The sequence below is a fragment of the Mirounga angustirostris genome, unplaced genomic scaffold, assembly GCF_029215605.1.
Source record: "Mirounga angustirostris isolate CCGP_5_RB_7025 unplaced genomic scaffold, mMirAng1.0.hap1 SCAF_1, whole genome shotgun sequence".
Classification (NCBI taxonomy): Eukaryota; Metazoa; Chordata; class Mammalia; order Carnivora; family Phocidae; genus Mirounga; species Mirounga angustirostris.
Genome location: NW_026991709.1, coordinates 57960152 through 57987143, shown reverse-complemented (window position 1 = coordinate 57987143; position 26992 = coordinate 57960152). Strand labels below are relative to the sequence as shown.

The 26992-nt window shown below is 39.1% G+C and overlaps 1 protein-coding gene across 1 annotated transcript in view; it reads left to right on the top strand.

The window, feature by feature from the left end:
- Window positions 1-439: 439 nt before the first annotated feature.
- LOC135364202 (cell surface glycoprotein CD200 receptor 2-like) overlaps window positions 440-26992 on the top strand; it is a 47013-nt gene continuing 20460 nt past the window's right edge. Inside the window, exons 1-4 of the mRNA XM_064589483.1 lie at window positions 440-1295; window positions 5617-5676; window positions 8432-8749; window positions 8867-9112. Coding sequence (XP_064445553.1) covers window positions 1196-1295; window positions 5617-5676; window positions 8432-8749; window positions 8867-9112 — 724 coding nt within the window. The 5' untranslated portion in view covers window positions 440-1195. The remainder of the gene's footprint in view (window positions 1296-5616; window positions 5677-8431; window positions 8750-8866; window positions 9113-26992) is intronic.

Here is a 26992-nt window from a genome sequence, read left to right as displayed (position 1 = left end):
TTCTTTGAAAGTCCCAAGTAGCTTTCTATCTTCTAAATGGCTTTCTTTCTGTGTGCAAAAAGATTTCCTTCTGTCTCCCTGCAGAACTCATCTACTGAGATCCAGCCCAAATATCACCTGTTGTAGAGAATCTTCCCTAATCTTTTACCCTTGCTCTCTTAGAATTAAACATTTTTTCTTTTTAACTTCTGGACATTATGCTTGTTTCTATCATCACTCTGAAAACTTTACTTTCTAATTGTATAAATAGCTGCTTCCTTGCCTGGACCTTAAGCTCTTGGAGAGAAGAGGGCATTGTTTTTTATGATATTTCTATGCTTGATGAGTACTTTGCCAGGAGTTGCTGCTCAAAAAAAAAAAAATGTTTATTAGCAATTCCTACTTAGAGCTTGCCTTACAAAATTTGAACTTAATAGACCATTGTCTATATGATATGATTTCAACAACGCTTAGGAAAATTCTTTTTTGTTCCATACCAACACTCAATGAACATACCACTATTAAACTTTCTTTCTTTTAATTTAATTTTTTTATGTTATCTTAGTCCCCATACAGTACATTACTAGTTTTTGATGTAGTGTTCCATGATTCATTGTTTTCATATAACACCCAGTGCTCCGTGCAGTACGTGCCCTCCTTTAATACCCATCACCGGGCTAACCCATCCCCCGAATCCCCTCCCCTCTAGAACCCTGTTTTTTTCTCAGAGTCCATAGTCTCTCATAGTTCATCTCCCCCTCCAATTTTCCCCCTTCATTTTTCCCTTCCTTCTCCTAATGTCCTCCATGCTATTCCTTATTTTCCACAAATAAGTGAAATCATATGATAATTGACTTTCTCTGCTTGACTTATTTCACTTAGCGTTTCTTGACCTACTCACTGGTGCCTGAAAAGCCTGTAATGGATGGTAAAGCCATTTCTTTCACAATTGGAGGTGAAGTAAATGCACATAAGCCAGGAATAAGAAATACTGTGAGTAGAATATAAAGACAGGAGGGTGGTGACAGACACTCTGGATCTAAAGCAGGGGTATGCCAAACAGGTAGGAAGTTCAAGTCAGAAGTTCATCCTGGGGCAAATTGTCCTGAGACTTATTGCCTGTCATAACTTATGTTTTTATTGGCAACCGCAATCCAAAAATGGCCTGAAGAATGTGAAAAAAGTGTGACTTTACCCAGGAGTCAGAAAAATACTAATGTGTATTCTTCTGATCACCGCATATGTCTTTTCAGGGTATGTGCGTGCAGGAGTGCGAAGTTCTGGGACACCAAGAAACTTAACGCAGCTGCAAATGGGTAAGGCCAATTACAGTTTGGGTAATGGTCATCTTTTAATGATAATTCTACTAGAAGCGTACTTGATGCTGGTACAGTTTTTATGTTAAGAACTTGAATTGCCTTATATGTAGTTATAGACTCTTGTTTAAAAGTGTCTAAATATAATATTGTTTTATGAAGAGTTCATAAATATTTCACTCTAAAATTATTTCTGTGCTTATTTAGTATCTTTTTCAAGAATGGTGATCACTAAGCAAACCAATGGCATGTCAAAAATTTTTCACTGGGTGTTATACGCAAACAATGAATCATGGAACACTACATCAAAAACTAATGATGTAATATATGGTGATTAACATAACACAATAAAAGAAAAACTAATGATGTAATGTATGGTAACATAACATAATAAATTAAAATGAAAACAAAACAAAACAAAACAAAACACTAATGAAGTACTGTATGGTGACTAACAGAACATAATAAAATAAACAAAAACATTTTTTCATACAATTTTTGAAATGTAAGTTACATTTTTCATTCAATATTTGAAATGGGTTTAAAAAAGTAGGTCTTAGCTGATATTAGTAATTTATTGTCTGTGTTCCCCACTCAGCCGTACTGTCGCCCAAAGTTGCCATTATAGTTAACTTTTTCTTTATATTTTAAATTTTTATTTTTGTTATATACCTCACTTCATTGAAAAATAATTCCGGTGACTTCAAAATGCATTCCTGGACTTATAAATATGCTTTCTAATTTCACTCAATTATTCGCCATCTAGAAAAATTAGATTCCTGGTCAACTACAGAATAAAATAAGTAAAATAATTATATAAACTATAAATCTAAAGGTTGGAAACAATGCAACAATGGTGCCCCCCAAGAATGGTGGGTTGAATGGTGTTCCCCCCCAAAGAAATATGCAGCTGAAACTTGTGAATGTGGCTGCATTTGAAAAAGGGTCTTTAAAGATGTAATTAAGTTAAAGCGCTTGAGATGAGATCATCCTGGAAGAGAGTGGGCCCTAAATCCAATGACAAGAGTCCTTAGAAGTGAAGAGAAAAGGAGAGGACACAGGAAGAGGCGATATGAAGATAGACGCAGAGACTGAAATGACACATCTACAAGCCAAAGAATACCAAGGATTGCTAGCTGCCACCAAAAGCTGGAAGAAGCACGGAGGATTCTTCCTAGAGCTGCTGGAAGGAACACAGCCCTGCTGCCATCTTAGTTTCAGACTCCTGGCTTCCAGAAATAGAAGCGAATACATTTCTGTTGTTTTATGTGACCACGTTGGTCGTCTTATAGTAAGGCAGCCCTAGGTGACTAATCTAATGAGTCATTAAATTACTTTTCTACTATAAATATATTTTAAAAAACACAATTCACGTTTGTTTCGGTCTATATATATGTACATTGTGAAAGTGTTAAATTAGACCTCTGATGTTAATGTAACAGTATAATCTTTCTGAACTTTAAAGAAAATTTGGTTTCAGATAAATAAAGAAATCACAGCACCATTGGTCAGAAGGTTGACACATTTGTTTTACTACTTTGGTGTACATGAAGCTTCAAGCAAGACTGGACAAGAACGCTTTCTATTTTCAATGAAGATACTTGATATGAAATCAGCATTCCATGGCAACTAGCTGCAGTGGAGATAATAAAACGAAAGGACTCATATATCAACAATTAACAAAGTTTAAAAAGTATTTCCAGTATCATAAAAGTAATTAGAGGAATATTTGTGAAAATAAGCATTTTCTTCTCTTCTGAAAACAATCCTTTTGCACACTTAAGAGTACATTCCGACTTGTGAGATTTATCTCTGACATGAGAGGTTGCAGATATCTTGTCTGGGAATATCTGCAACTTCGTTCTTATCAGATATAGCTAAAGTCATGTCTGGATAGTATAGGATTCTATTAGAAGAACCTGGTCTGGCATTAACTGATGTCTTCATAACTGATTTGAATGAAGTTTTCAAACACTATACTTTAAATCAAGAGTCCGTAAACTCTCTCTCATGGGCAAAATCCAGCCAGCTCATTTTTATAATTAAAATTTTATTGGAAAAAAGCCATGCCCATTGACTTATGTATTATATATGGCTGCTTTCTTGCTGCCATCGTAGGATTGAATACTTTCAATGGAGACCATATGGACTGCAAAACCTCAAATGTTTACTCTTTGGCCCTTTATGGAAAAAGTTTGCAGTTTTTTATTTTTCTCTTCCAGTACCCCCAGCCCACCTTACTTCTATCCCTTATTCCTAATACAACTTAGAGATTTCCTTTTGACACTTCCAAATGCAAACTACAATACCATCATCAAAACTACCCGCATCCTAAATTTTCTCTCATTATAAACCCTTAGTCTTGGTTGTTGGTGAATTTGACAAAGGAAGAAACTGTCAGACCTTAGACCTCTAAGAAGCCGGGTGTGATAGGATGGGAGAGGTCTGGAAAGGCTAAGTTATACTGTGTTATAAAAGAGCTTTTAAAATATAGAATATCTAAGTTATAGCTCGATTTCAGTAAGCCCTCTGAAGTCATCTCTGACTTATCTGTTCCTGGAATAGATTCTTGAGCCCAATATGAGCTAAATTTAATTGTTACAACTTCATTTTTCAAAAAATATTTTATTCATTTATTTGAGAGACAGAGAGTGCATGAGCAGGGTGAGGGGCAGAGGGAGGAGCAGGCTCTCCGCTGAGCAGGGAGCCCAATGCAGGACTGGATCCCGGAACTCCAGGATCATGACCTGAGCTGAAGGCAGACGCTTAACCGACTGAGTCCCCCAGGTGCCCCACAACTTCATTCTTTGCCTTCTTTCCAGACCAAGCCAGTACAACTTACTTGCCTAAAAAAGCCTAATTATTTTAGAGGCCTAACTATGCTTACTTCTTAGACCTTTAGTGAATTTCTTTGTTTATTTTTTAATGTGGTAGAATTGGGTACATAATTAGAATGGGAAGCAAGAAGTACATTTTTATAAACAGAGGACTCATAAAATGCTTATTAAATGGTGGTCTTATAAACCCAGAGGAAGAACTTTATTAGGCTCTTAAATCATAGAAGTATTATATTTCATTGTTGTTTTTTTTAAAAAAACAATACTTAAATGGGAATTCTCAGAAACCAAGTCTGAAGGAGATTCGAACTATTTGATTGTCAGTAACTCTACAGAACGCAAGGAAAGGAATACATGTTGATCTCAGGAACTATACACAGAAACTTGAGCTAGGTGAAGAATGTCACTTCTCTCTCTGTTTCTGCTTCATTCTTCAGAAGGTAGATGTATTAGTCAGGGTTCCTAGGAGAAACAGAACAATGAGAGATCTATCTAATCTATCTATCATCTATCTATCTATCTATCGATCAATCATCTATCTGTCATCAATCATCTATCTATCATCTATCATCTATCTATCATCATCTATCATCTCTCTATCTACCTATCTATCTATCAATGTATCTAGAGAAATATTTATTTTAAAGAATTGGCTCACATGATTGTGGAGGCTTGGTGAATCCAAAATCTGCAGAGTGGGCCAGCAGCCTGAAGACACAAGGAACAGTTAGTTGTAGTTTGAATCTGCAGGCAGTGTGCTGGCAGAATTCCTTTTTCAAGAAGGTCAGTCTTTTTCTACTAAGGTCTTCAACTGATTGGATGAGGCCCACCCACATTTTGGAGGGTTTTGTTTTACTCAAAGTCTACTGATTTAAGTGTAAATCCCATCTAAAAAATACTTTCACAGACACATCTAGGATACTGTTTAACTAAATAGTGAGGAGCCATGGCCTAACCAAGGTGACACATAAAATTAGCCATCGCAGTAGGAAAAATGAGGGAAAAAGAGGGATGAACGCTTCTTCTCAAACTGGTTCCAAAATTCTTGAGAAAGTAATCTGATTGGCATCTGGGTGAGGTGCTCACAACTGGATCAAGCAACTTTAATCTGGGGGTGTCATGTCTAGAAAGCACTATACTCAGCCCAGCTCATGTGAGGTACCCATGATGGACCAATCCACTATGATTAAGAAAGTGATGGAGTCAGGCTACCTTGTACAAAACTGTTGTCAAGTATACAGTATGGTGTCCCATAAATGGAATAATTGATTAAGGGTTTCTAACATAATTTTCAAGTGTTAACATGTTTTTCCACTTGATGGAATAACTTCTAATTTCTGTTTTGCAAAGCTTTTTGTGGAATTTAGTTACAGTTAACTGATTTTCTATCATGGTGTCTGTACGATTTGTGGATACATAGTGGCTTGCACTCCATTTAGGCACCTAAAATTGATTTCATTTACTTTTCTTTGAATATTTTCTAGCTACAACAAATAGGTCATCTGTGGAAGGAAAGCAGAGCAGGCTCACACCTCCTGTGGAAGGTAATATGCTTTTTAATTTTTTTCTAGGAGCCAGAACTAACGGGAGGAAGGGTGGAACTTCCTTAGAAACGTAGTTGATGGTCTGGTCAGGGGGCCAGCCTTGAGCCCAGCTGAAGAGTATGGTGATCTGAATGCTGTGGTGTGGGGGACCCTGAATGACCCCGGTCCTCTCCCCCAAAGCAATTGAATTCCATGGGAAGATTATGGAGTTCTCTCTATCAGGCACTGTGCCAGGCTTTGTGGGGAGCACAGAGATGAGCAAGGTGAGCTAGACTGCCAAAGCGCCCTAAAGGGGTTCAGTTTTGTGGGGGAACCCAGAAATAAGCACAGATACCCTGTAAAATAGAGGAGATAAGCCCTCACATCAGGTGTGCCGGGGATGTAGAGGAGGGAGAGAGAGTACCAAGGCTCTGAGAAGGCTTCAGGAGGATGCAGCATGTGAATTGGCTCTTGAAGGAAGAGGAGCGTTTTCATAGACAGAGGGTGCTGTGTAGGCATCCCAGACTCCAAGAACCGTTGAGGGGAGACCTAGATAGGCACTTGTGCTTGCTGTTTCCTTTTTGAAGTGTTGGGGCGACACAGGGATGATAAGGTTGCCAAGGTGAGTCAATGTGAAAAAGAGGGCTTTCAAAGCCAGTACAAAGACATGTAAGTGTTGTCTTCAGGCAGTGAGAGATCTCCAAAGGGTGTCAGAGTGGAGAGTGTCACCCCTGGGTTACAGAATCATGTACCTGGCTGCAAGGTAAGGTACGGACTGAGGAGAGGAGAGTTTTGAGAGAGAGACAGATGGTGGTAGGCTTCTGTAGTGATCCAGGTGTGTGGTGATGGGGTCTTAAACTAGGGTAAGGCAGTGAGAACAGAAAGGAAAAGGGCTTTGTTTGCAGAAGGCTGCAGGAGACTGGGGGGTAGTCATAGACACAGGATGCAGCAACGCTGGGACGTCAACTGCTCGTTCTGGAGCAAATATGAGTATCTACCCACTGTCCCTCTGTGAAGCTGGAGGTGAAATCACCATAGCTGATCACAGGGTGTGTGGAGATTATATTTGTTGGACAGGTGCCAACCCACTGAGTGTGCGGGAGTGACTGGCCATTGGCAAATTATCACAACAGGTATGAAAAGAGAAAGAAGAGGATTGGAAAGGGCGAATAACAGCAATCCCATAAGAAGTCTCATTGTAGGTGAAGGGGGATTGGTGGAGGGTCATAGAGCAGAGCAAGGTGAAAGAACAGAGACTACCCATGGTGCTTGGGATCCTCACCGATGGAGCTACTTCACTGGAGACTGTGCCCTTGTTAAAATGCATATGTTTAATTGATCAGCTCGTAGGTTCCTTTAAAATAATAGAGTCAGATCTTGAGAATAAGTATCAGGCAAAATATTAAAGCCTTAGACTGTTCACAAGCTGAAGTGCAAACAGAGAACACTCACAACATGCTCCTCAGCAGCCTCTTCTCTTTCTGTGTTCATCTTCAGCATCCTGCCCTTGGGCACATGTGTGCTCACCCACACCCAGCCCTAGCTGTTCTCCAAGCAGCTATGTTGCTGCTGGCCTCTGAGCCTTGGCCAGGTTGCCTAGGGTGGGAAGCCACCTGCAGTGGTGGAAGGAGCATGGATTTAACTGCCTCTCAGATCTGCTCTAAAATCCACCCCCATTTGCTTCCTGCAGTTGTGGGATCTTGATTTGGCTGTGAAATGCAAGGTCTTGAGTTCATCACAGAAGGGGCAAGTGATACCAGAAGAGGAGAGGAGAGACCTCACATACAGAGTTTAGCACAACGAGGTTCACCCACATAACAACTTAGCCCCCCACAGCTTGTTCGGCTCACGTTAAAGTGATGAGCTTCCTGCCACTCACCTGGGTTACAGTATGTGGTACCTGATGCCCCTAATCCTCTCTCAGCAAAGCCCCCCCAGTCATGCATGCATTATGTGTGTTTATGGGAGAGCTGAGGCTTCTATCTTGGAGAAAAATCATAGGTTGCAGGGCTTAATTTTTACATTAATGATGGGCAAAAGCAGTGAACTTCTTCATTTAATCCTCATAATTAGGTAGAATGTATAGAAACAACATCTGTGAGCAAAGTTCATAGTGGGACTGTTGGGCAGTATATGTGTGACTCAGTAGGAAGGAAGGAAGATCTGTTGGTTTTACTGACTTTGTGATTCTCCAAATAAAAAGTAGCTTTAAAAAGTCCAGTTTGTTCAACCTGAATGCCATCTTATGCTTTTTATTTATGTTTGTCCGAAGTGGCACCCTTCGGGATAGGCATTTCATTCTGATATTACTGATTTAGTCTCTCTGATCAAAACTTAGGAGGAGAAAACCACATCATCAATTTTTCCACTTTCTGTCCTGAGGAGAATCAGTTATAAGATAAATCTAATAATTTCTACTACCAAAAGATTAGATTTAGATGACTTTGTCCTTTAATTTAAATTGTGTTTTCTTATTTGTTTTATACAGAACTTATGAAGCGATTTTAGACCCTTAAAATATTTCATACATATAATAAATATAGTTTATCTAATAACACAGAATATAGGAGACAAATGGTTTCATCTTTGGATTAGGTTTAATGTGTTATACACCATTTGGTTCATGTTTAATTTTTTATGTAAGTCTAATATTTTGGGATAGGATCACCAGCAAAGTCGTGTTCTAGTACTACTTTATGTAATATGTTGTGGAAAATTTAACACCTGAAGTTTTTTATCAAGCTTTTCTTTTCTTTCTCTTTGTGTGTGTGTCCAGCTAACACTTCTCAGTCTGTACCTGTGGCTACAAAGGCTGTGCTCACTTGCCCTCCTGTCGGCTTAACCAATGTGCTGATAATAAGGTGGGAAATAAACCTCAGAGACAAGCCTTCCTGCATTAGAGCCTACAGGAGAGATAACAATGAGACCAGTGAAAGAAACTGTACCGACGAGAGAATATCCTGGGAGTCCAGACCCGATCAGAATCCTGCCCTTCGGATTGATCCCGTGGCCATCACTCATGATGGATATTACAGGTGTGAAGTGGCCGCAGCTGATGGGAATTTTGGTCTTGGATATCACCTCCAATTATTAGGTAAGGAGCATGACATATTGTGGTATGTCAGAGAAGCAGATCTGGGACTGAACCAAATCTCTCTCTATTCCATACCCCATGTGTTAAGCCTGAAGCATTTCCCCTGCATCTCTGCAGTGCCCCCCGAGGTGACCCTGTTTCGAGGCAGCAATGGAACCCTGGTGTGCAGGGCTGCAGGGAAGCCAGCTGCACGGATCTCCTGGACCCCAGGGAGAGACTGTCACACTGTGGAACAACAGTTGGGCAATGGCACGGTGACCATCCTGAGTACATGCCACTGGGAGGACCGCCAGGTGTCTAACGTGTCCTGCTCTGTCTCCCACGTGACCGGCAACAAGACTCTGTCCTTAGAGCTGAATCCAGGTTAGTAATTCCAGTTTTTGCTTGATATGTTCATTCTTTCAGAGAAGTTACAGGCGAATGAAACAGGAGTGTGCAGAGAATTTCTCTCAAGCATAATCTCCCCACCCTCTTTTTTATGTCCTTCTCCTCCTTATAGCCATATTTCAGAGCGAAGTTTATTATTTAATAAAGTAAAATGAAAAATAATTTAATAATTTAATGTCCACTCTATACAAGTAGTAAGTTGGCTTGAGTAGTGTACTTTTAAATTAATACTTCTGGTTTTAGGAGAAGACTAAGTTGTATTTTTAAAGAAATCTTTGTGCTTTTATTTTTATTTATTTATTTTATAAATATATATATTTTTTAAAATTTTAAAATTTTATTATGTTATGTTAACACCATAAAATACGTCATTATTTTTTGATGTGGTGATCCATAATTCATTGTTTTTGTATAACACCCTGTGCTCTATGCAGTGTGTGCCCTCCTTAATACCCATCACTGGGCTAACCAATCCCCCCTACCCCCTGCCCTTTAAAACCCTGTTTGTTTCTCAGGGTCCATAGTCTCTCATGGTTTGTCTCTCCCTCCGATTTCCCCCCTTCATTTTTCCTTCCTTCTCCTAATGTCCTCCATGCTATTCCTTATGTTCCACAAATAAGTGAAACCATATGATAATTGACTTTCTCTGCTTGACTTATTTCACTTAGCATAATCTCCTCCAGTCCCATCCATGTTGATGTAAAAGTTGGGTATTCATCCTTTCTGATGGCTGAGTAATATTCGATTGTATATATGGGCCACATCTTCTTTATCCATTCATCTGTTGAAGGGCATCTTGGCTCTTTCCATAGTTTGGCTATTGGGGACATTGCTGCTATGAACATTGCGGTGCATGTGGCCCTTCTTTTCACTACATCTGTGTCTTTGGGGTAAATACCTGGGAGTGCAATTGCTGGGTCATAGGGTAGCTCTATTTTTAATTTTTTGAGGAACCGCCACGCTGTTTCCAAAGTGGCTGTACCAACTTGCATTCCCACCAACAGTGTAAGAGGGTTCCCCTTTCTCCACAACCTCTCCAACATTTGTTGTTTCTTTCCCTGTCCATTTTTGCCATTCTAACTGGTGTAAGGTGGTATCTTAATGTGGTTTTGATTTGAATTTCCCTGATGGCTAGTGATGATGAACATTTTTTCATGTGTCTGTTAGCCATCTGTATGTCTTCTTTGGAGAAGTGTCTATGCATGTCTTCTGCCCATTTTTTGACTTGATCATTTGTTTTTTGGATGTTGAGTTTGAGAAGTTCTTTATAGATCTTGGATACCAGCCCTTTATCTGTAGTGTCATTTGCAAATATCTTCTCCCATTCTGTGGGTTTCCTCTTTGTTTTGTTGACTGTTTCCTTTGCTGTGCAGAAGCTTTTTATCTTGATGAAGTCCGAAAAGTTCATTTTTGTTTTTGTTTCACTAGCCTTTGGAGATGTATCTTGAAATAAGTTGCTGTGGGTGATGTCAAAGAGGTTACTGCCTATGTTCTCCTTTAGGATTTGGATGGATTCCTGTCTCACATTGAGGTCTTTCATCCACTTTGAGTTTATCTTTGTGAATGGTGTTAGAGAATGGTCGAGTTTCATTCTTCTGCATGTGGCTGTCCAATTTTCCCAGCACAATTTATTGAAGAGACTGTCTTTTTTCCATTGCATATTTTTTCCTGCTTTGTCAAAGATTATTTGACCATAGAGTTGAGGGTCTATATCTGGGTTCTCTATTCTGTTCCATTGGTCTATATGTCTGTTTTTGTGCCAGTACCATGCTGTCTTGGTGATCACAGCTTTGTAATATAGCTTGAAATCGGGCAATGTGATGCCCAGCTTTGTTATTCTTTTTCAACATTTCCTTGGTGATTCGGGGTCTTTTCTGATTCCATACAAATTTTAGGATTGTTTGTACCAGCACTTTGAAAAATGTCATTGGAATTTTGATTGGGATGGCATTGAAGGTATAGATTGCTCTGGGTAGCATAGACATTTTAACAATGCTTATTCTTCTGATCCATGAGCATGGAATATTTTTCCATCTTTTTGTGTCTTCTTCAATTTCTTTCATGAGTGTTTTGTAGTTCCTAGAGTATAGATCCTTTACCTCTTTGGTTAGGTTTATTCCCAGGTATCTTATGGTTTTTGGTGCTATTGTAAATGGAATCGTTTCTCTAATTTCTCTTTCTACAGTTTCATTGTTAGTGTATAAGAAAGCAACTGATTTCTGTGCATTGATTTTGTATCCTGCCACATTACTGAATTGCTGTATGAGGTCTAGTAATTTGGGGGTAGAGTCTTTTGGGTTTTCCACATAAAGTATCATGTTGTCTGTGAAAAGAGAGAGTTTGACTTCTTCTTTGACAATTTTAATACTTTTTATTTCTTTTTGTTGTCTGATTGCTGTTGCTAGGACTTCTAGTACTATGTTGAACAATAGTGGCGAGAGTGGGCATCCTTGACGTGTTCCTGATCTTAAGGGAAAGGCTTTCAGCTTTTCCCCATTGAGGATGATATTCGCTGTGGGTTTTTCATAGTTGGATTTTATGAACTTGAGGAATGTTCCCTCTATCCCTATACTCTGAAGAGTTTTAATCAGGAAAGGATGTTGTATTTTGTCAAATGCTTTTTCTGCATCAATTGAGAGGGCCATATGGTTCTTCTCCCTCCTCTTATTAATGTGTTCTATCACATTGATTGATCTGCAAATGTTGAACCACCCTTGCATCCCGCGGATAAATCCCACTTGGTCGTGGTGGATAATCCTTTTAATGTATTGTTGGATCCTATTAGGTAGGATTTTTTTGAGGATTTTGGAATCCATATTCATCAGGGATATCGGTCTGAAATTCTCCTGTTTGATGGGGTCTTTGCCTGGTTTGGGGATTAAGATAATGCTGGCCTCATAGAATGAGTTTGGAAGTTTTCCTTCTGTTTCTATTTTTTGAAACAGCTTCAGTAGAATAGGTATTATTTCTTCTTTGAATGTTTGGTATTATTCCCCAGGGAATCCATCAGGCCCTAGACTCTTGTTTTTTGGGAGGTTTTTGATCACTGCTTCAACCTCGTTACTGGTTATTGGCCTATTCAGGTTGTCAATTTCTTCCTGTTTCAGTCTTGGCAGCTTATAGGTTTCCAGGAAGGTCTCCATTTCATCCAGATTGCTCAGTTTATTGGCATATAGTTGTTGATAATAATTTCTAATAATTGTTTCTATTTCCTTGATGTTAGTCATGATCTCTCCCCTTTCATTCATAATTTAATAATTTGGGTCTTTTCTCTTTTCTTTTGGATAAGTCTGGCCAGTGGTTTATCGATCTTATTAATTCTTTCAAAGAACCAACTTCTAGTTTCGTTGATCTGATCTATTGTGTTTCTGGTTTCTAATTCATTGATTTCTGCTCTAATTTTAATTATTTCTCTTCTAATGCGTGGCTTAGGCATCGTCTGTTGTTTTTTCTCTAGTTCTTTAAGGTGTAGAGTTAGTTGGTTAACTCGGGATTTTTCTATTTTTTTGAGTGAGGCTTGGATGGCTATGTATTTCCCCCTTAGGACTGCCTTTGCAGTATCCCATAGGTTTTGGACCAATGTGTTTTTGTTCTCATTGATTTCCATGAATTGTTTAAGTTCTTCTTTGATTTCCTGGTTGACCCAAACATTCTTGAGCAGAGCGGTCTTTAGCTTCCAAGTGTTTGAATTTCTGCCAAATTTTTTCTTGTGATTGAGTTCCAGTTTTAGAGCATTGTGGTCTGAGAATATGCAGGGAATAATCTCAATCTTTTGGTATCGGTTGAGATCTGATTTGTGACCCAGTATATGGTCTATTCTGGAGAAAGTTCCATGTGTGCTCGAGAAGAATGAGTATTCTGTTGTTTTAGGGTGGAATGTTCTGTAAATATCTATGATGTCCATTTGGTCCAATGTATCATTCAAAGCTCTTGTTTCCTTGGTGATTTTCTGCTTAGATGATCTGTCCATTGCTGAGAGTGGAGTACTGAGGTCTCCTACAATTAACCTAGTGTTATCAATATGACTCTTTTTTTTGGTTAACAATTGGCTTATGTAGATGGCTGCTCCCATGTTTGGGGCATAGATATTTACAATTGTTAGATCTTCTTGTTGGATAGACCCTTTAAGAATGATATAGTGTCCTTTTGTGTCTCTTATTACAGACTTTAGTTTAAAATCTAATTTGTCTGATATAAGAATTGCTACCCCAGCTTTCTTTTGAGGTCCACTGGCATGGAAGATGGATCTCCATCCCTTCGCTTTCAGTCTGGATGTATCTTTAGGTTCAAAATGAGTCTCTTGTAGACAGCATATGGATGGGTCCTGTCTTTTTATCCAATCTGCAACCCTGTGCCATTTTATGGGAGCGTTTAGGCCATTCACATTGAGAGTGATTATTGAAAGATATGAATTAATTGTCATCATGTTGCCTGTGAAGATGTTGTTTTTATAGATTGTGCCTGTAAATTTCTGTTGTAGATCACTCTTGGGGTCTTTCTCCTTTTATAGAACCCCCCTTAATATTTCTTGCAGGGCCAGCTTAGTCACATATTCTTTCAGTTTCTGCCAGTTGTGGAAGCTCTGCATCTCTCCATCCATTCTAAATGAAAGCCTTTCCAGATAAAGTATTCTTGGCTGCATGTTCTTCTCATTTAGTACCCTGAATATGTCTTGCCAGGCCTTTCTGGCTTGCCAGGTCTCTGTGGATAGGTCTGACGTTATTCTGATGTTCCTCCCTCTGTACGTAAGGAATCTCTTCCCCCTAACTGCCCTTAAGATGGTTTTCTTGGTTCTAAGATTTGCAAGTTTTACTATTACATGCCGGGGTGTTGGCCTGTTTTCCTTGATCTTAGGAGGGGTCCTCTCTGCCTCTAGGACTCGAACGTTTGTTTCATTCCCCAGATTAGGGAAGTTCTCAGCTACGATTTGCTCAAATATATCTTCTAGTCCTCTCTCTCTCTCCACTCCCTCCAGGATTCCAATTATTCTGACATTGGAACGCTCCATGGTGTCACTTATTTCTGTGATTCTATTTTCATGGATTCTGAGTTGTTTTTCCCTGGCCTCCTCTTTTCCCTTTTTATCTATTATATTGTCTTCCAGGTCGCTTATTTGCTCTTCTGCCTCAGGTACCCTAGCTTTTAGATTATCTAGATTGGATTGGATCTCATTGACAGCATTTTTAAGTTCTGCCAATTCACCTTTTATTTCTGTCCTTAGAGACTCTATGTTGCCATTAATTGATTTCTCCATTCTAGCCATTGTCTTCACAATTGCTAGCCTGAATTCCATCTCTGACATCTTGGTTATATCTGCATCCATTTGTAAATTTGCAGCATAAGTCATAATCTCTGAGTCTTTTCTATTTGGGGGGCTCCTCCTCCTAGTCATTCTGTTGATGGGTGTTTGAGAGAATGTATAGAGTACAAATTATTGACCAGAACCTAAGCAAGATGCACCTGTTTTCTTGGGACCTTAGGGTTGCTGTCCTCTTGTTTTCCCAACCTGTCTTCTGGGGGAGGGGCCTGCCGCATTGTTACTCAGGCAACCCTGTTTGGGCGGAGTTGCCCTGCCCCCGTGTGGTGGGGGTTGGGCTCAGCGGGAATGAGTTTGGGGGCTTTTGTTCTCTGGCGGCTTTCCCTGGTGTCTTTCCGCGTCTCTTCCATGAGTCAGAGCAGAAGAGACTGTTTCCAACCCTCTGCCTCAGAGCAGAGAGATCGCAGTCTGTTCTTCAGTGAGCTCTCCAGGCCACACCGTCTCCGTTTCTGTCCGTGCTGCTATAAACTGCAGCGTCCTGGGTTGTGCGCCCCTCCAAAGCACTCCCAGTCCCGCCTCCAGGTCAGAGCACGTCTCTGCCCTTTGTGCTTCTAAAACCTGCAGCCGCCCCAGATGGCACGCGTGACCCCGCCCCTCCAGGTTTCCACCCCGGGGGCTGCCCTAAAGTCCTTTCCCCACGGCTACTGGTCTGCGAGTCTGTGCCCTGTCCCCAGTGAGCGAGGCTGTCACTCACCAGCGGTGTAGGATCCCCACGGCCAGGTCCCTCCCGCTGCAGTTTATCCTCCGATATCTGCCCGTAGAATCATGGCTCCCCACTTCGTACCTCAAAACCAACCACCTGCGATATTCTGTTTGTAGAGATCCAGATCTTCTTACATCTCAGGCAGGTTTTGTGGGTGCTCAGAGTGGTCTGGTAGATACCCACCTCAATTCTGGGGACCAGTTGAAATAGGGTCCCTTACTCCCCCGCCATCTTTCCCTCCTCCCTAAATCCAATTTATTAACATATAGTGTATTATTAGTTTCAGAGGTAGAGTTCAGTGATTCATCAATCTTATATAACACACAGTGCTCATTATATATGTGCCCTCCTTAATATCCATCACCCAGTTACCCCATCCCCCCCACCCTCCTCTCCTCTAGCAGCTCTCAGTTTGTTTCCTATGATTAAGAGTTCTTATGGTAGAAAAACCCCTCTTAATCCTACTTTCCACATGGTCAAATTTATTGGGTAATCCATCGGTTCTATTTTTTTTTTTCTTGAAGAAATCCTTGAGTTTTACATACTCTTGTTCTAATCTGGCCTGGGTAGTCACTAGACCTGCTGCACAGCTATTGTCCTGAGCACTCTTTCTCACAGTGCTCTGCTTGATTCCATGTCTGTTTAATCTGAGTTCCTTCTACCTTCCAGACATTTGCTAGTTTTAATCTCTTTATGTATGAGGCTTTCCTTAAGTCATTGGTATCCTTGGCTAACCATTCATTTCAAGCACTGAGCATTCAAAATGAACTGATTGGATGCTATGTTATCTGTGGGTGATCTTGTTATCTAGTTAGCTTCAAGGAGGTAAATGAAAAAAATTAAATATGGATTCTTTAGTTATTTAAAGGACTTTTCTCTGAAACTTCTTAGGTTCTGCAGAAAATAACTCTCCAGTCTATTGTCTTAGAAGGATAACCCTGACTATTAGTGTTATGGGAGCAGGGAAGAAGAGTGTGTGTGTGTGTGCGCGTGTGTGTGTGTGTGTGAGAGAGAGAGAGAGAGAGACTGTTCAGAACTCAGACTTTTCTTTAATACCTCTCTTCAGTCTGATACTTCCTCTCCACACTCTATTATGTCTGGATCCTTGACTCTGGAATCTCTGCAGTTTACCTTTTCTGGTCAAACTTCCTGTTTCCTGAAGTTTGAGGAAGGTGAAGTGACCTGGCTGCACAGGGTGGGAGTGGACTTGGCAGCCTACCTCTTCTTAATACAGATCTTCAAAGAAGCTTCCAACTTTTAGCTCACACTTCATCCCTCCCACTTGCCCCCCCCCTTTTTTTTTTATATATTTAGCCTTTCCTATTCTAAAGTCTTCTTGGTGTTCTATGGGCACCAAGATTCTTACTTATTTCTACCTTAAATTATTTACCGCCTTCTGTTCATTTTTCATTTAAAAACAAGTTGAAAATTTTTATCTGCTCATCTCATCCATGTTCTTTGTCTTTGCAAGTCTATATGGAAAAAAATTTCCTACTGATAATTTAGTAAACTTTAAGAAGGGAGAAGAGAAAAACCCATTTCTTTAAACCACCATTTTCCAATATCCATTATTAAAGTGATTTTTAAAAAATATTTTAGCATTATTTACTGAGGAGAGTAACTGTGCCTTACTTATGTATGTAATCCGACTACCCAGTATTACAATAAGATGTCATGTTTATGGATGCTCAGACTTGAAGGGACTGTCTCATTCACTCCCAGCCAGTGCTGGGGTCACCTCCCTCTCTTCCTTGCAGGGCAGATCCTCAGCCTCTATGGCTATACTTCCAATGAAAGAGAGTGCATTAATTTGCAAGAAAGGGTTTCAAAACAATATTATTGGCTTTAAGTGTAAATTTTTTTTCAAATAAAAAACAGAGAAACACAATGTTTAAAAAACAAACTGTTGAAGGAATGTGGAGGGACAGGATGCCAGCCTACTTAGCCTCCACTTAGCTCACTCTGCTGCCCTCAGCCCCATTCAGGGTAGAGCAGGAGCAAGGTCTTAGAACCACCGCCTCTTAAAATGGATGAAAGACCTAAATGTGAGACAGGAATCCATCAAAATCCTAGAGGAGAACACAGAGAGCAACCTCTTTGACCTTGGCCACAGCAACTTCTTCCTGGACACATCTCCAAGGCAAGGGAAACAAAAGCAAAAATGAACTACTGGGACTTAATCAGGATAAAATGTTTTTGCACAGCAAAGGAAACAGTCAACAAAACTAAAAGACAAATGCCAGAAGGGGAGGTGATATTTGCAAATGATTTATCAGATAAAGGACTAGTATAAAAATCTATAAAGAGCTTATGAAACTCAACACCCAAAAAACCAAAAAATCCAGTCAAGAAATGGGCAGAAGACATGTACAGACATTTCTCTAAAAAAGACATAAAAATGGCCGACACATGCTCAACATCACTCCACATCAGGGAAATACAAATCAAAACCATAATGAGATACCACCTCATACCAGTCAGAATGGCTAAAATTAACATCACAGGAAACGACAGGTGTTGATGAGGATGCAGAGAAAGGGCAACCCTCTTACACTGTTGGTGGGAATGAAAACTGCTGCAGCCACTCTGGAAAACAGTATGGAGTTTCCTCAAAAAGTTAAAAAAAGAGCTACCTTATGATCCTGCAATTGCACTACTAGGTATTTATCTAAAGGATACAAACATAGCTATTCAAAGGGGCACGTGCACCGGAATGTTTATAGCAGCAATGTCCACAACAGCCAAAGTATGGAAAGAGTCCAGATGTCCATTGACAGCTGAATGGATAAAGATTATTTTATTACTTAGTGGAATATTACTCAGCCAAAAGAATGAAATCTTGCCCCTTGCAATGACATAGATGGAACTAGAGGGTATTATGCTAAGCGAAATAAGTCAGTCAAAAAAAGACAAATACCATATGATTGCACTTATATGTGGAATTTAAGAAACAAAACAGATTAACCTAGGGGAAGGGAAAGAAAAATAAATGAAGATGAAATCAGAGAGGGAGGCAAACTATAAGAGACTCTTAATGCTAGGAAACAAACTCAGGGTTGCTGGAGGGGAGGTGGGTGGGGAAATGGGGTATTTGGGTGATGGGCATTTAGGAGGGCACATTATGTAATGAGAGCTGGGTGTTATAAGCAATTGATGAATCACTAAATTCTACCCCTGTAACTAATAATACAGAATATGTTAACTAAACTGAATTTAAACAAACAAACAAATAAACAGTGCCTCTCAGAGCTGACAATTCCTTTGTTGACATCTCTTTTTGTTAGACTGAGTTTGATATTGCTGCCAGAGTTAATAAATAACTGAAAGTTGCTGCCATGCACTCATGTCAGTTTCAAAGACCTGGAAGAAAGGTGACTTCAGGATTAGGTTGTTTTTCCAATTACCTCCTTTGCAACTCCCCATTTATTTCTGAATATTGGAGATGAGAAACACCCTGCTATTACTGTAACTGAGAAATTTAGTCTGCACATCTCTCCTATAGGAATTCATCATTCATGAATCCTTAAAGCCACAAAACCTTGACTTAGGATGATGTCTTGCTAAATACCCTAGAATTGGAATTAATAAAGCAATTTTATTATAACAATGATTTGAACTGTTAATGAGTCAAAACTGTTTAAAATAAAATCACAGAAGTGAACTTTGTGAACTCTGAGACATCCTTGAACATATATTTTATTTTACAGTTATATATACATTTAATAGACTTCAGTTTTTAGAACAGTTTTAGGTTCACAGCAAAATTGAGTGGAAAGTGCAGAGAGTTCCTATATTACCACTGTCCCAACACAAGCATGGTCACCCCCTCTCTCTACATCACCCATGCTACAGTAGTACATTTGTGAGAGTTGATAAACCTACATTAACACAACATTATCAAGGTTGTATTACCAGGGGTACTTGGAAAAGATGGTGGGGGAGTAGGGGACCCTATTCCAAATAGCCCCCGGAATTGAGCTGGATATCTACCAGACCCCAAACAATCCTAAAATTTGTATGGAATCAGAAAAGACCCCGAATCACCAAGGAAATGGAAAAGGAAAAGGAAAAACAAAGCTGGGGGCATCATGTTACCTGATTTCAAGCTATATTACAAAGCAGTGATCACAAGTACTTCATGGTACTAGCACAAAAACAACCATATAGACCAATGGAACAGAATAGAGACCCAGATATGGACCCTCAACTCTATGGTCAAATAATCTTTGACAAAGCAGGAAAAAACATGCAATGGAAAAAATACAATCTCTTCAATAAATTGTGCTGGGAAACTTGGACAGCCACGTGCAGAAGAATGAAACTTGACCATTCTCTAATACCATACACAAAGATAAACTCAAAATGAATGAAAGACCTCAATGTGAGACAGCAATCTATCAAAATCCTAGAGAACATAGGCAATAACCTCTTTGACATCGGCCACAGCAACTTATTTCAAGATATATCTCCAAAGGCTAGTGAAACAAAAGCAAAAATGAACTTTTGGGACTTCATCAAGATAAAAAGCTTCTGCACAGCAAAGGAAACAGTCAACAAAACAAAGAGGCAACCCACAGAATGGGAGAAGATATTTGCAAATGACACTACAGATAAAGGGCTGGTATCCAAGATCTGTAAAGAACTTCTCAAACTCAACATCCAAAAAACAAATGATCAAGTCAAAAAATGGGTGGAAGATATGAGAAGACACTTCTCTGAAGAATTCATACAATGGCTAACAGACACATGAAAAAATGTTCATCATCATTAGCCATCGGGGAAATTCAAATCAAAACCACATTGAGATACCACCTTACACCAGTTAGAATGGCAAAAATTGACAAGGCAAGAAGCAACAAATGTTGGAGAGGTTGTGGAGAAAGGGGACCCTCTTACACTGTTGGTGGGAATGCAAGTTGGTACAGCCACTTTGGAAAACAGTGTGGAGGTTCCTCAAAAATTTAAAAATAGAGCTACCCTATGACCCAGCAATTGCACTCCTGGGTATTTACCCCAAAGACACAGATATAGTGAAAAGAAGGGCCATATGCACCCCTATGTTCATAGCAGCAATGTCTGCAATAACCAAACTGTGGAAAGAGCCGAGATGCCCCTCAACAGATGAATGGATAAAGAAGATGTGGTCCATACATACAATCGAATATTACTCAGCCTTCAGAAAGGATGAATACCCAACTTTTACATCAACATGGATGGGACTGGAGGAGATTATGCTAAGTGAAATAAATCAAGCAGAAAAAGTCAATTATCGTATGGTTTCCTTATTTGTGGAACATAAGGAATAGCATGGAAGACATTAGGAGAAGGAAGGGAAAAATGAAGGGGGGAAATTGGAGGGAGAGACAAACCATGAGAACTATGGACTCTGAGAAACAAACTGAGGGTTTTAGAGGGGAGGGGGGTGGGGGGATGGGTTAGCCCGGTGATGGGTATTAAGGAGGGCACATACTGCATGGAGCACTGGGTGTTGTATGAAAACAATGAATCATGGATCACTACATCAAAAACTAATGATGTATTGTATGGTGACTAACATAATAAAATAAAATAAAATAAAATAACCCACAACATTATCACTCAAAATTTGTAGTTTACATTAGGGTTCACTCTAGGTGTACATTCTGTGAGTTTTAGCAAATGTAGAAGTGGCATATATCCACCACTGTAGTTTCATACAGAGTAGTTTCACTGTCCCAAAGGTCCCCTATGCTCCACTTGCTCATCCCTCCCTCCACCCTAATCTCTAGCAAACCTCGATCTTTACACTGTCTCCATAGTTTGCCTTTTCCAGAATGTTTATATAATTGGAATCATACAAAATGTAGCAGTGTCAGATTGGCTTCTTTCACCGAGTAATATGCATTTAAATTTCCTCCATGTCTTGTCATGTCTTGATAGCTCATTTCTTTTTAGTGCTAAATAATATTTCATTGTCTGGATGCACCACAGATAAACCATATATTTTTGGGTTTATATTTACAGGTGACCAATCACCACTAAACTTAACTATTCTATTTATCACCTCCTCTATTTTGATTACCTTGGTTATTGTGGGATCCATTTGGTTTTTGAAAATCGATTGCTGCAGGTATTGAGTGATGCTTTTTCTCAGCTTTATTAGGCTAGAAGGGGTCAGATATATGGAATTGATGGGCTAAAATTAATATGTTAACAATAACTCTCCCATAATCAAGAAGCATGTCCTAAAGGTGTTAGATTTGGACGACTCTAAATGACAAGAGGAATTTTGCTTGGTTACTTAGGCATGCAAGCATAGTGAAATAGGCCATTTAGGGCAAGATCTTGGTAGAGACAATGTATGCTAATCTGTATTTGAGAAAAGAATTACAATAATTCATTTCATGTACCAAAAAGGATGTGCCACATTTATTTCATATATCTGGCTTCTGTTGCATAATTCTGGTTCCTTTCCCCAAATCCAGAATTATATTGTTTAGGTATATTAACTGTAAGCAGCATTCTTATTTCTGATAGTCCATTTCTGATTTACTATGGCTTCTATAAAAAATAAACCACACTTATCAATAGTATACTGTTTTGTTTTCCTATTTTTCATTAAATAATGATGTTTTCTACATTCACTCCAGCTTATCTTTTTTTTTGGCAGAAAATGTTAATTAAAAAAAAAAACCAGAAGCTACTTAGTTGTTGAGGAGGTAAGATAACATTAAAAAGTATTTTTGCAAACTTTTAAGCCACAAAGTCAAAATATAGCCATGTAATTATAATTTGCATCAATATTAGTATTTTAGTTAAAAAGCAAATATTCTAATTACATAATGCTAATAGTAGGTGTACTTATTTTGTTAATTATCTACCATGTACTACTTATACACATTCTGAACAATATTGTAATTTCAATACTGTATCCTATATAGCACATAATATTTGCCAAATTTGGACTATAATGTTTGGAGAAACTGAACTGGCCTTTCCTCCCCCATGAAACCATCTCTAATTCTTGACTTCCCTTTCTCCATACCAACATTATTTCCCTCTTACTTGCACTTAAATCCTCTCCTGCTCCATTATCTCTTTTTTTAAAATTTTATTTTGTTATGTTAATCACCATACATTACATCATTAGTTTTGGATGTAGTGTTCCATGATTCATTGTTTCCATATAACACCCAATGCTCCATTCAATATGTGCCCTCTTTAATACCCATCACCAGGCTAACCCATCCCCCCATCCCATCCCCTCTAGAACCCTCAGTTTGTTTCTCAGAGTCCATAGTATCTCATGGTTCATCTCCCCCTCCGATTTTCCCCCCTTCATATTATCTTTTTTTTAAAACATATAATATATTATTTGTTTCAGAGGTACATGTCTGTGATTCATCAGTCTTACACAATTCACAGCGCTCACCATAGCACATACCCTCACCAATGTCTATCACCCAGCCACCCCATCCCTCCCAGCCCCCACTACTCCAGCAACCCTCAGTTTGTTTCCTGAGATTAAGAACTCCTCCTATCAGTGAGATCATATGATACATGTCTTTCTCTGATTGACTTATTTCACTTAGCATAATACCCTCTAGTTCCATCCACGTCATTGCATATAGCAAGATTTCGTGGTTTGTTTTTTTTTTTGATGGTTGCAAAATATTCCATTGTGTGTATATATATATATATATATATATATATATATATATATATATATACACACACAAATCTTACACATCTTCTTTATCCATTCATCTGTTGATGGACATCTTGGCTCATTCCATAGTTTGGTTATTGTGGACATTGCCACTATAAACATTGGGATGCACATACCCCTTCAGATCACTACATTTGTGTCTTTGGGGTAAATACCCGGTAGTGCAATTGCTGGGTCATACAGTAGCTCTATTTTCAACTTTTTGAGGAACCTCCATACTGTTTTCCAGAGTAGATGCACCAGCTTGCATTCCCACAAACAGTGGAGGAGGGTTCCCCTTTCTCTGCATCCTTGCCAACATCTTTCGTTTCCTGACTTGTTAATTTTAGCCATTCTGACTGGTGTGGGTGGTAGTTCATTGAGGTTTTGATTTGGATTTCCCTGATGCCAAGGGATGTTGAGCACTTTTTCATGTGTCTGTTGGCCATTTGGATGTCTTCTTTGGAAAAATGTCTGTTCATGTCTTCTGCCCATTTCTTGATTGGATCATTTGTTCTTTGGGTGTTGAGTTTAAGAAGTTCTTTATAGATTTTGGATATCTTTATCTGATATGTCATTTGCAAATATCTCCTCCCATTCTGTCGGTTGTCTTTTGGTTTTGTTGACTGTTTCTTTTGCTGTGCAAAAGCTTTTTATCTTGATGAGGTCCCAATAGTTCATTTTTTCCCTTGCTTTGTGTGCCTTTGGCAATGTTTCTAGGAAGAAGTTGCTGTGGCTGAGGTCGAAGAGGTTGCTGCCTGTGTTCTCCTTTAGGATTTTGATGGACTCCTGTCTCACATTTAGTTTTTTTCAACCATTTTGAGTCTATTTTTGTGTGTGGTGTAAGGAAATGGTCCAGTTTCTTTCTTTTTTTTTTTTTTAAAGATTTTATTTATTTATTTGAGAGAGTGAGAATGAGAGAGAGAGAGAGAGCACATGACAGAGGGGGGAGGGTCAGAGGGAGAAGCAGACTCCCTGCTGAGCAGGGAGCCTGATGCGGGACTCGATCCTGGTACTCCGGGATCATGACCTGAGCCGAAGGCAGTCGCTTAACCAACTGAGCCACCCAGGCACCACAGAAATGGTCCAGTTTCATTCTTCTGCATGTGGCTGTCCAATTTTCCCAACACCATTTGTTGAAGAGACTGTCTTTTTTCCATTGGATATTCTTTCCTGCTTTGTCAAAGATTAGTTAACCATAAAGTTGAGGGTCCATTTCCGGGCTCTCTAATCTGTTCCTTTGATCTATGTGTCTGTTTTTGTGCCAGTACCATACTGTCTTGATGATGACAGCTTTGTAATAGAGCTGGAAGTCTGGAATTGTGATACCACCAGGTTTGCTTTTCTTTTTCAACATTCTTCTGGCTATTTGAGGTCTTTTCTGGTTCCATACAAATTTTAGGATTATTTGGTCCATTTCTTTGAAAAAAGTTGATGGTATTTTGATAGGGATTGCATTAGATTGCTCTAGGTAGCATTGACATCTTCACAATATTTGTTCTTCCAATCCATGAGCATGGAGTATTTCTCCATTTCTTTGTGTCTTCCTCAATTTTTTCATGAGTATTTTGTAGTTTTCTGAGTACAGATTCTTTGCCTCTTTGGTTAGATTTATTCCTAGGCATCTTATGATTTTGGGTGCAATTGTAAATGGGATTGACTCCTTAATTTCTCTTTCTTCTGTCTTGCTATTGGTGTATGTAAATGCCACTGATTTCTGTGCATTGATTTTTATATCCTGCCACTTTACTGAATTCCTGCATGAGTTCTAGCAGTTTTGGGGTGGAGTCTTTTGGATTTTCCACCTAAAGTATCATATCATCTGCAAAGAGTGAGAGTTTGACTTCTTCTTTGCCAATTCGGATGCCTTTTACTTCTTTTTGTTGTCTGATTGCTGTGACTAGGACTTCTAATACTATGTTGAATAGCAGTGGTGAGAGTGGACATCCCTGCTGTGTTCCTGACCTTAGGGGGAAACTCTCAGTTTTTAGCCATTGAGAATGTTATTTGCTGTGGGTTTTTCATAGATGGCTTTTATGATATTGAGGTATGTACTCTCTATCCCTACACTCTGAAGAGCTTTAATCAAGAAAGGATGCTGTACTTTGTCAGATGCTTTTTCTGCATCTATTGAGAGGATCATATTGTTCTTGTTCTTTCTTTTATTAATGTATTGAATCACATTGATTGATTTGTGGATGTTGAACCAACCTTGCAGCCCAGGAATAAATCCCACTTGGTCGTGGTGAATAATCCTTTTAATGTACTGTTGGATCCTATTGGCTAGTATTTTGGTGAGAATTTTTGCATCCATGTTCATCAGGGATATTAGTCTGTAATTCTCCTTTTTGATGGGTTCTTTGTCTGGTTTTGGGATCAAGGTAATGGTGGCCTCATAAAACGAGTTTGGAAGTTTTCCTCCCACTTCTATTTTTTGGGACATTTCAGAAGAACAGGTATTAATTCTTCTTTAAATGTTTGGTAGAATTCCTCTGGGAAGCCATCTGACCCCGGGCTCTTGTTTTTTGGGAGATTTTTGATGACTGCTTCAATTTCCTTAGTGGTTATAGGTCTGTTCAGGTTTTCTATTTCTTCCTGGTTCAGTTTTGGTGGTTGATACATCTCTAGGAATGCATCCATTTCTTCCAGATTGTCTAATTTGCTGGCATATAGTTGTTCATAATATGTTCTTATAATTGTTTGTATTTCTTTGGTGTTGGTTGTGATCTCTCCTCTTTCATTATGATTTTATTCATTTGGGTCCTTTCTCTTTTCTTTTTGATAGGTCTGGCCAGGGGTCTATCAATCTTATTCTTTCAAAGAACCAGCTCCTAGTTTCATTGATCTGTTCTACTGTTTTGTAGTTTCTATTTCATTGATTTCTCCTCTGATCTTTATTATTTCTCTTCTCCTGCTAGGCTTAGGCTTTATTTGCTGTTCTTTCTCCAGCTCCTTTAGGTGTAGGGTTGGGTTGTGTATTTGAGACCTTTCTTGTTTCTTGAGAAAGGCTTGTATTGCTATGTACTTTCCTCTTAGGACCACTTTTGCTGCATCCCAAAGATTTTGAACAGTTGTGTTTTCCTTTTCATTTGTTTCCATGAATTTTTAAAATTCTTCTTTAATTTCCTGGTTGACCCATTCATTCTTTTTTTTTTTTTTCAATGAGATACAACCCATTCATTCTTTAGTAGGATGCTCTTTAGCCTCCATGTATTTGAGTTCTTTCTGACTTTCCTCTGGTGATTGAGTTCTAGTTTCAAAGCATTGTGATCCAAAAATATGCAGGGAATGATCCCATCTTTTGGTACCAGTTGAGACCTGATTTGTGACCTAGGATGTGATCTATTCTGGAGAATGTTCCATGGGCACTAGAGAAGAATGTGTATTCTGTTGCCTTGGGATGGAATGTTCTGAATATATCTGTGAAGTCCATTTGGTCCAGTGTGTCATTTAAAGTCTTTATTTCCTTGTTGATCTTTTGCTTAGATGATCTGTCCATTTCCATGCAGTGGGTGTTAAAGTCCCCTACTATTATTGTATTGTTGTCGATATGTTTTTTTTATTTTGTTATTAATTGCCTTATATAATTGGCTGCTCCCATGTTAGGGGCATAGATATTTACAATTGTTAGATCTTCTTGTTGGATAGACCCTTTAAGTAGGATATAGTGTCCTTCCTCATCTCTTATTATAGTCTTTGGTTTAAAATCTAATTTGTCTGTATAAGGATTGCCACCCCAGCTTTCTTTTGATGTCCATTAGCATGGTAAATGGTTTTCCACCCCCTCACTTTTAATCTGGAGGTGTCTTTGCATCTAAAATGAGTCTCTTGCAGACAGCATATTGATGGGTCTTGTTTTTTTATCCAGTCTGATACCTTGTGTCTTTTGATTGGGGCATTTAACCCATTTGCATTCAGGGTAACTATTGAAAGAGGAATTTAGTGCCATTGTATTGCCTGTAAGGTGACGGTTACTGTATATTGTCTGTGTTCCTTTCTGGTCTATGTTACTTTTAGGCTCTCTCTTTGCTTAGAGGACCCCTTTTAATATTTCTTGTAGGGCTAGTTTAGTGTTTGTAAATTCTTTTAGTTTTTGTTTGTCCTGGAGGATTTTTATCTCTCCTTCTATTTTCAGTGACAGCCTAGCTG